Source organism: Podarcis cretensis (assembly GCF_951804945.1).
Source record: "Podarcis cretensis genome assembly, chromosome: 9".
Taxonomy (NCBI): domain Eukaryota; kingdom Metazoa; phylum Chordata; class Lepidosauria; order Squamata; family Lacertidae; genus Podarcis; species Podarcis cretensis.
Genome location: NC_137178.1, coordinates 5,959,659 through 5,970,206, shown reverse-complemented (window position 1 = coordinate 5,970,206; position 10,548 = coordinate 5,959,659). Strand labels below are relative to the sequence as shown.

The following is a 10,548-nucleotide window of genomic DNA, read 5'->3' as shown; positions in this document are numbered from 1 at the left end:
GGGACAAATGGGGTGTCCGCCAAGGCCCTGAAATTCTTCAGAACAGGGCTTCCATGTGCCCATAATTTCCGAGACATAGTCAGGATTCGGCCCTCATAAACAGCGTCCGGGCGGAAATTGCAAATAAGCTCAATTTTTTTTTTATTTTATTTTACGGAACAGCTTTTGTGTCCGGATTTTTCCTTTTTGAAATATGTCAACCCTACTTCTGACGCTTCAGTGTCAGCTGTACAAGCACCCCATGGCTTCCCCCAAAGAATTCTGGGAGCTGCCGTTTGTTCAAGGAGATCGTGGCGGCTCTGTGACAGGTGAGCTGATGCTCCCAGAATCCTTTAGGAAAGTCACACGCATTAAATGTGTGGTGCGTACAGGACTGGAGTGTGTGTGGAAACTAGCCTCTTGTTACGTTTGCTTCAGGTTAAATCTTTTCAGGTTGCTTCCCGCGGCGACCCGGAAGTGCTGGAAAGGGTTACTTCCAGGTTTCGCCAATCGTGCAATCGTGCATGTGCAGACACTCAAAATGACATCACGCGCATGCGCAGAAGCAGCAAATCACGACCCACACGCGCGCAGACGCAGGTTGCATTCTGCTCACGTTGCGAACGGGGCTCCGGAACGGATCCCGTTCACAACCAGAGGTACCACTGTATAGCGAAAGGGAACATGGACATTTGCTGTTTCATTCTTTTTTGCCTCTGGCCCCCAACATATGGCCCCCCAAAGGGAAATGTGGCCTTCAGTCTTCAATAGTAATAATAATGGCAGTATTTATGGTATATGGGACACGGGTGGCACTTTGGGTTAAACCACAGAGCCTAGGGCTTGCCGATCAGAAGGTTGGCGGTTCGAATCCCCGCGATGGGGTGAGCTCCCGTTGCTCAGACCCTGCTCCTGCCAACCTAGCAGTTCGAAAGCACGTCAAAGTGCAAGTAGATAAATAGGTACCACACCAGTGGGAAGGTAAACGGCGTTTCCGTGCACTGCTCTGGTTCGCCAGAAGCGGCTTAGTCATGCTGGCCACATGACCCGGAAGCTGTACGCCGGCTCCCTCAGCCAATCATGCGAGATGAGCGCCACAACCCCAGAGTCGGTCACGACTGGACCTAATGGTCAGGGGTCCCTTTACCTTTACTTTATTTATGGTATATGCCACCCATTCCTGTTCCTGGGTTTTCTATATCATCAGGATTGGTAATATACATTTGCCTCTTTTTTTATGAGTACAATATGGCAGGATGGGATGTGTTATGTCATCTACGTTACTTTTATGGTTCGTTTCGCTTCTGGGGAAACTTCCCCCCAGTCGTTGCTTGAGATCGCCCCACCGGTATAAGACATGTAATAAATGTTGGAAGTGTAAAGAGAGGGAAGGGACATTTTACCATATGTGGTGGGAGTGTAAGAAAGTAAAAGGCTTCTGGGAAATGATATATAACGAGTTGAAAAGGATGTTTAAATACACGTTTGTGAAGAAACCAGAAGCTTTCTTGTTAGGAATTACAGGAAGAGAAATTAATAGAAGTGATTATAAACTTTTTCAATATGCAGTGACTGCGGCAAGAATTTTAATGGCTCAAAAATGGAAACAAGAAGAATTACCAACATTGGAAGAATGGAGACGGAAATTGATGGACTTTGCTGAACTAGACAAACTGACAGGAAAAATTAGATACCAGAAAGATCACAAGTTCACACAGGACTGGAGAAAGTTTACGATTTATCTGGAAAATATTTGTGATGAACAGACAACGCTAGTTGGATTCAAAGAGGCTTTGTGATGAGAAAGGGTATTGTGGGAGGGATAAGAGTCGTAAAGATTAATTAACTGGCAATACAATTATAAAGGAAATGTGAAATAAATACAAAATTATGAGGATTGTGGAGGGAGCGGGGGGAAGTCCAAAAGAATTTGGCATTATAGTGGATGTGAATGTGTTATTTAAATCTGTAAAAGAAAATTTCTCTAAAAAATTAATAAAAAAAAAAAAAAGAGATCGCCCCACCGGTTTGCAGCGTTCATTTTACTCTTGGGAGTTTTCTCTCTCTCTCTCTCTTTTTTAACTGAAAAAATTTATTTATTAATATTAACAACAAAATAGAACAGTACATCAAAACAAAGAAGAAACAGTTCCAAATCTTACAGATTAAAACACAAAACAGAATGAAATAAAAAGAAAGAAGAAAAGAAATGAAGATAAATGACAAAGAAAAAAAGAATAAAGACAGACATATTCCCAACACCGTATTCATCGTTACATAACCAAAGTTGATAAAACTAAGACTTCCACCGACCTCACAACCCTTCGTTTCAGTCTCGTTATATCTTTCTGTATTTTCTTATTATCTCAATCCTAATTTGATTATGTATATATATGTCAATATTCCTTTCCCTTTCTATTCATGAGGTCATTCTAAACTCATTCAGATTTTCACCCTTGAACCTTGTTTTTTGAAGCATTCATTCAAACCGTCCCATTCCTTCTTCACACAACTTTTTGGTTTTTGTCCTATTATGTCCACCAGTTTGGCTAACTCTAAGTATTCACAAAGTTTACATAGCCGTTCTTCCCTGGTAGGTATTTATTTCCCTTTCCAGTACTTAGCTACCAGGATTTTTGCTGCTGACGTCGCGTATAAGAATATTTTAACTTTATCTTTTGGAATGTCACCATTTAATATTCCTAATAGGAATGCCTCTGGACTTTTACTATAAGTTATTCTTAGTATTTCTTTATCTCCTCATGAATCGTGCCCCCAAATTTCCCAATCTCTGGGCATGTCCACATATGGTAGAAGGTTCCGTTTTGTTTCATACACCTCCAGCACTTATTATTGTGCATTTTGTTCATTTTAGCCAGCCTTTCTGGGGCCAAGTACCACCTATGATACATTTTCATATAATTCTCTCTTATTAAATAACATGCTGTGAAGTTTATGGTTTTTGTCCATAATTTCCCCTACTCTTTGTATTCTATTGTATGACCTAGATCTTGTTTCAACTTTTTAGTGGCATTTCCATTTTCTTCTTTTTCTAATTATCCATTCTGACGTGGGTGGCACTGTGGGTTAAACCACAGAGCCTAGGACTTGCTGATCATAAGGTCAGCGGTTCAAATCCCCGTGATGGGGTGAGCTCCCGTTGCTCAGTCCCTGCTCCTGCCCAACTAGCAGTTCGAAAGCACGCCAAAAGTGCAAGTAGATAAATAGGTACTGCTCTGGTGGGAAGGTGAACGGCGTCTACGTGTGCTGCTCTGGTTCACCAGAAGCGGCTTAGTCCTGCTGGCCACATGACCCAGAAGCTGTACGCCGGCTCCCTCGGCCAATAAAGCAAGATGAGCGCCGCAAACCCAGAGTCAGCCACGACTGGACCTAATGGTCAGGGATCCCTTTACCTTTAACTATTTGTAGATTTTTAAGATACAGTGGTGCCTCGCAAGACGAAAAGAATCCGTTCCGCGATTCTCTTTGTCTAGCGGTTTTTTTGTCTTGCGAAGCAAGCCCATTGACGGCTTAGCAGATTAGCGCTATTAGCGGCTTAGCGGCTTTTAGCGGCTTAGCGGATAAGCAGATAAGCAGCTTAGCGGCTTAGAAAAAGGGGGGGAAAGGGGGGGAAAGTCGGAAAAACTCGCAAGACATTTTCGTCTTGCGAAGCAAGCCCATAGGGAAATTCGTTTTGCGAAGCACCTCCAAAACGGAAAACCCTTTCATCTAGCGGGTTTTTCGTCTTGCGAGGCATTTGTCTTGTGGGGCACCACTGTAGTCTTTTGATTATTGTATAATATTTCCTTTTCCCACACTGATTTTTTTTTTAATCAAAACCCTTTGATATTTTTTATCCTTCTTGAACGTTGCTGTTAGCTGATGAGATTCTAGCCAATTTACCCCACTCTGTTTTAGTTCATTTTTTTTTCACTTTCACTGCTCTTGGGCATTCTCAACGGAGCCTCTGAAAACCAGGCCTCTCCCTCTCCCACCCCCACCCCCCCGCTTTGCAAGATAACCAAACATGAGCTCTTTGACGCTGAAGGGTCATTTACGCGGTGAGCTTTTGTTCCCGTGTTCCAGGCAGGTTGTCGATGCTTGGAGCTGTTCATTTGCCTTCAGCTGATTGCAAGCAAATGTTTACCTGCCTCCCTTCGCCTTTGGAAAGGAGAACTCACTTTCCCCCAGAAAATGCCTTGTTCAGTCAGTCATCAGGAGTGGGTGTGTTGCTTACGTAGGGTTCTCGTATCAAGCCGGGGAACCAACCCGGGACTTCCGTTTTGCAGTTCCAAAGGCAAGGTGTCAGGGCTAAGAGTTGCTTTGAAGGTACCAAGAAGTCTCTACTGCTACACGTCACCCCAATCTCTGAGCAGAGAGGGGCTCCAGGTTGTTCCAGGTGCTTTTACAAGTTTGATTTCCTCGGAATGAAGGTCAGCAGAGACTGTGGTGTCTTTAAGATACATGGTTTTATAATAATAATAATAAATTATTACTTATACCCCACCCATCTGGCCGGCTCCCAACAGAATATTAAAAGCACAACAAAAATCAAACATTAAAAACTTCCCTAAACAGGGTTGCCTTCTGATGTCTTCTAAAAGTCAGATAGTTGTTTATTTCCTTGGCATCTGATGGGAGGGCGTTCCACAAGGTGGATGCCACTACCGAGAAGGCCCTCTGCCTGGTTCCCTGTAACTTCGCTTCTCACAGTGAGGGAACCCCCAGAAGGCCCTTGGAGCTGGAGGGCTGAACGATGGGGGTGGAGAAGCTCCTTCTGGTATACGGGGTGTATTATTTACACCTATGTACAACCTGAGCATATGATGGAGGTGCTCACAAAACATTTATCAGGGAGAGGCTTGATTGCTTGGGCAGCAATCTCTGAAGAAACACTGTCTCCATTCGGTCTCGGTTTTGGACATACCTTGCTAAATCTCTGACTGGAGATGAGGGTGTGGGGGTGTACGAACACATCTTTTCCCCAACGCACCTACGTGCGAAGGAGGGCATAAGGACATTAAGGTGTAACGGAGAACAAGTATTCCTGTTATACCCAATGGCTTATTTCAAATTGTTGGGAATGCTGCAAGCCAGCCTGTTGCAAAGAAATGAATGCCTTAAGAATAGCCAAAGGCACACCCAACCAAGCAGTCAGAGATTTAGCTGAATCCGAACACTGGAATTTTTTTTAATAGCAAGGTATGTCCAAAAGGCCAAAACCGAGACTGAATGGAGACAGTGTTTCTTCAGAGATTGCTGTCCAGTCAATCGAGCCCCTCCCTGATAAACAGGGACATTGGAAACATACAACAATAAATGGTTTGAGGGAGGTTACCAATATTTCAGCAGGTAGAGCAGAGCCTCCGGAAGAATATATCTAAAATTGCTCTCCTTCAAAGGACCCTTGGGTGCTGTCCATGGTGGTAAACACAGAGTTGGAACTCTGTACTGGGAAAACAACACCAACCAATTGCTCTGGGTTTTCCATTTCCCTCCTCCAATCCTTGCCTTCCTTTGTGGCCATTCCTCCTCGCACACAAGGCCGCAAAACTGCCAGTTCCAGTCCCCATCCCACACCACACGCTCCTTCCCCGCCTCTCACCTTTCCCCCCTTCAGAACGGGTGTGGCCAGAGTTTCCGACTCTCAATTGTTTTAACAGTGGCACTGATGGAACGACCACACTCCACCTCTGTTGGGCTAGTGAAATGAAGTGAAGTGAAAAGAGCAGACTATGAAGAGAGCGTGTCCAGAGAAGCGGACACGGAGCAATGGTTCCAAACTACAAGAAAGAAGATTCCACCTAAACATTAGGAAGAACTTCTTGACAGTAAGAGCTGTTCGACAGTGGAATTTGCTGCCTAGGAGTGTGGTGGAGTCTCCTTCTTTGGAGGTCTTTAAGCAGAGGCTTGACAACCATATGTCAGGAGTGCTCTGATGGTGTTTCCTGCTTGGCAGGGGGTTGGACTCGATGGCCCTTGTGGTCTCTTCCAACTCTAGGATTCTGTGATTCTATGATTCTATGACTATGGTGAGAAAGAATTGTGTGCTCGGTTCTGTTGTTGAAAACCAATGCCTGAACTCACAGATGCCCTGCTCTTTCATTCTGTACCTGCATAGCTGTCAACTTTTCCCTTTTCTTGCGAGGAATCCTATTCAGAATAAGGGAATTTCCCTTTAAAAAAGGGAAAAGTTGACAGCTATGTGTATCTGGCTGGGGTTGGTAGATCTCGGGTATGAAGTAAAAGGATAAACGGCATCCCATGAACCTGACATCGGCCCGCCCCTGGTTTAGGCTATGTTTTCTGCATGCTCCCCTCTTCTCTGGGCTAATTGCCGCTGCTTGACTTCTGTCTCCCCAGTATTCTGGTCCTGTCCCGTTCCCCTCGTCTCACGTCCATTTACATGGCTAGCTAGACTGATCAAAGGTGGTCAGGTGGTGGCCGCCCTGCTTCCCTGAAATCTGAGATGTAACCTCAAGGTAGAAGGCGAGATATCAAAAGAATAATAACCATAATTGTAACCTGTGTAGAAGAACTGGAGGCAGCGACATAAAAGCCTGAATCCAGTGCAACAATTATGAGTTCTCCATGCCCATCTGACTGCCATCCTCCTTGTGAAGTCTTCTTACATCCTTTCCCACCAACGAGGATGCTGAACACATCAACTGGTCAGGATCCAGGAGATAGATAGCTGATATACTGGAGGAACATTGGCTCCCAAACTGTGATCTGTTTTCTCTCAGGTTGCGGCTTCCTTCCCCATGGTGGAGCAGCCTTTTGTGAGTTTGGGCAAGGCGGCTGGAATTCCCAGTTGCCAAGCACTTGGCCACCGTCTGTGGGGCACATCCTCTTAGGACAGGTTCTCAACCATGGTTTGCCTGGTGCACCTCAAACACCAGCAGGCTTCCACCAGGTATTCCCGGACTTTCCTGTAGCCAAAGACCACAACGTATGAGCTGGCCGAGTAATAAACGGAAGACAGGATGCCGTAGAGGGCGCTGAGGACGCTATTTTCGAAGCTGCTCTTGATGTACCCCGAGGCGATGGCGATCCAGACCATGTCGTTGGAGATCCAGCAGACCACGTATATGGACAACAAGGAGAGCAAGACTTTTGTGGCCTGGGCAGTGTGCTTGTTCCAGCTGCCACTGGTGACCGAAGAAGCCGCTTTCACTTTCCGGCTGTGCTTGCAGAGAAGGTCGATGATGAAGACATTGAGGACGATGACCAACAGGACGAAGACGAGGTCCAAACTAACCGAGGTGTATGTGGTGAACTTCATGGCGAAGCTCCCTGTGGACCTTAAGCAGGTTGACGTCGCCAGGTAGGCGATGGTCTTGTTCCTTCTGCCCACCGTCTTCTCATACTGCAAGTAAGGTATCTGTAAGAAGATGCTGACTATCCAACACCCAGCCAGGGTGCTGTTGACGTACTTGCCCTGGTGCCGGTAAATGAACTTGGACCACCGGTAGCTGGGCCGACGGATCTTGATGAGATGCAGGAAACTCAGGTTCTCCACCGACCAGATGCTGATCAGCCTCAGGGTGTGGTACGTGTACAGCAGGATCCTGCAACCCAGTTCTCCAAACACCTTGGTGCTGCTGAAGATAAGGAGCCCCGGAATGGCCTTGTAGCAGCAGAGGAGGAAGTTCACCAGGGACATGTTGACAATGATGCGGTCCAGAGGCTGCAGCGATTTGTGTCGGATGGCGTTGCTGATGAAGGCAAAAAGGACAATGAGGTTTCCGACCATGCCGACGAAGGATGACAGGTACACAAGGATGGATGTCGCGAACATGAGATCGTGCACCATGGTGAGGCAGGGCCTCGCGCACACATTACCGGGTTCCAGGCGCCTCGCTTCTTTGTTTGGCTTCCTTTTGGTAGCTCTCCGGTCTGACACAGGACACCAGCTTCTTTGCAACCGGTGTCCGGAAGGTGATTTCCCCCCTGCTTATGAGATCCGGGTGTTCTTTTATATAGGCACAACTTCTCCTGGCGCACTCCCACCGGGGACATGATTACTCTGCTATTTGCATAAGGCTTGTTATCTTATTTTGCTGAAAAGGGTCAGGTGTAAAGCAGATTAGCCAGGGGCTGATAAGAAATGTGCCAAGGCAGGGAGGAAACCGAGGGAGGGAGCAGGATACAGGAGGGAACACGAGGCCATATACGTGGCCAAAACAACTTTCAGATGCGCTCGGAGGGGGGTAGCCAAAGGGATGCCCATTAGGCGATGTCGGACTTCAGTTGGCACCAGCCCCAACCAGCGTGGCCAGTGGTTAGGGGTGGTGGGAGGTGTGGCCCACCACATCTGCAGAACACCATGTTGACTGGCCCTGTGTTGTGTACTCAATGCACCGCTCACTCTAATTTATGCCACTTTGAATTCACCCTCCATTCTGCAAGTGCAAAGAAGGAGATTTGCAGCATTCAAGATCTAGCTAGCGAGCTGTATATACACAGAAATGTAGAATTGTTGAATTGGAAGAGGAGGAGTTGGCAATGGCAGAGGCAGCAGCAGACAGATCTGCCAAAGGGGGTCCAGATCTGCTCCCCGGTACAGCTGCCTCATCCTGCTTCCTGAGTGGGCTGGTCCTCCCTCCCCAACATCACTGATGCCCCGCCTAGTTAGGGGGTGGATTTCTAATTCCGCCCCGCCCCACAGGCTGCTACTACCTAGGTCTAATCCTGTTGGCTCCGCTTTCTCATAAACACACCTTTTGAAAGGTACAGCGGGTGGGAAGAGATTTGGGGGTGGAGAAACGGTGGGTGGGGGGTTAAGCACAAACCGTGCTGTTTCTCCCTTCTCAGTTACACTGCCCAATTGGAGAGATGCTATGGGCTGGTGCTGCCCTGTCCGTTTCCTTGCAAAAACACATTTTAAAAGCATTGTCAAAAAGTGGTCAGTGGGAGGAGGGTTAAGTACACAGCTCCCTTCTCATTTGCATCATCCAAAGCTCTTTTCCTTTTTTTTTCTTTCTTTTTAAAAAAGACATGGGTAGGTCTTTAAAGATCACTTCCGTGCATAATCTGTAGTTCGTACCTGTGGCCGTGATCTGGTGGTAAGAGGGAGGTTGGATTTTGCTCACAGATGCTATGAGAACACACAGCTGGCTACTGAATTGCGGCAAAGTGACATGCAGAGGATCTCTTGGAAACAGCAAAGTGCCTTTGTTGTTGGTTGCTGGGAAATCTGCTGAGGACAGAAATCTTTATCCAGTGATTGAAAACCGGTTGTCGTTCAACCATTGTTGCAACCAGGAAAGGACCCACCAGTCATTTGTCATCGTTCTTGCCCCGATTTTGTTCTTTCCAAAGTTTACTTTCTACGCAACCCATGTTGGATGGGATTTTGGGGAGAGAGAAAAGAGAAAGGGTGGCCTAAATCTGATTCCAGACCCTCCAAGTGTCCCTATTTTCCAGGGATGTCCCTGGTTTAGAGAAGCTGTCCCAGTTTCTGACTGGATCCCAGAATGTCCCACTTTTCCTTAAAGGTAAAGGGTAAAGGGACCCCTGACCATCAGGTCCAGTTGTGGCCGACTCCGGGGTTGCGGCGCTCATCTCGCTTTATCGGCCGAGGGAGCCGGCGTACAGCTTCCGGGTCATGTGGCCAGCATGACTAAGCCGCTTCTGGCGAACCAGAGCAGCGCACAGAAACGCCGTTTACCTTCCCGCCGGAATGATACCTATTTATCTACTTGCACTTTGACGTGCTTTCGAACTGCTAGGTTGGCAGGAGCTGTGACTGAGCAACAGGAGCTCACCCCGTCGCTGGGATTCAAACTGCTGACCTTTTGATCAGCAAGCCAAAGGCTCTGTGGTTTAACCCACAGCGCCACCCGCATCCCCACTTTCCTTAGGATGTCCCTATTTTCATTGGAGAAATGTTGGAGGGTATGGAGTTATCCGACCCCTGAGCCCTCTGAAGGCAATCCTGTAAAGGGAAGGTCTTTTTAAAAAATGTTTAATGTTTTGTTATGTTTTTATATATGTTGGAAGCTGCCCAGAGCGGCTGGGGCAACCCGGTAAGTTGTGTGGTGTATAAATAGTAAAATTATCATTATGGAATGGGACATCCCTATTTTCATTGGAGAAATCTTGGAAGGCATGTGATTCCCATACAGTTGAAGGCCTTGAGAAGAGAAGACTCCCTGGAAAAGACCCTGATGTTGGGAAAGATGGAGGGCACAAGGAGAAGGGGACGACAGAGGACGAGATGGTGGGACAGTGTTCTCGAAGCTACCAGCATGAGTTTGACTAAACTGTGGGAGGCAGTTTACAGGAGTGCCTAGCGTGCTCTGGTCCATGGGGTCACAAAGAGTCAGACACAACTGAACGACTAAACAACAACAACAAGCACACCCAGCTGCTTGGCTCTGAAAAGGTGGTTTATAAGGTTTATAAGGTTAAAACGTCGATACACTTGCAAAGTCGATGGGAGTTGGATAACACCTGAAGGGTGCTGACCTGGAGAAAGGCGGATCTTGTTCACAAAACCAGGGCAGGTAGCTGTTGTGTAATGATGGTGTCTCCAACGTTGCATCTCTGGGCACCATGCTTCCC

The 10,548-nt window shown here is 46.9% G+C and overlaps 1 protein-coding gene across 2 annotated transcripts; it reads right to left on the bottom strand.

Annotated features, from left to right (window-relative positions):
* Positions 1-6,808: 6,808 nt before the first annotated feature.
* Positions 6,809-8,018, bottom strand: LOC307223452 (olfactory receptor class A-like protein 1). 2 transcript variants are annotated; one of them, XM_079989408.1, is made up of 2 exons: positions 7,825-8,018; positions 6,809-7,697 (listed from the first exon to the last, which is right to left on the bottom strand). In XM_079989408.1, exon 2 carries the CDS (start codon positions 7,643-7,645, stop codon positions 6,833-6,835), a length of 813 nt encoding a protein of 270 aa, XP_079845534.1. In that variant the 5' UTR covers positions 7,646-7,697; positions 7,825-8,018; the 3' UTR covers positions 6,809-6,832. The 2 variants fall into 2 exon arrangements, with proteins under 2 accessions (XP_079845534.1, XP_079845533.1); XM_079989407.1 differs by having other exon boundaries at positions 6,809-8,018.
* Between the last annotated feature and the right edge of the window lie 2,530 nt (positions 8,019-10,548).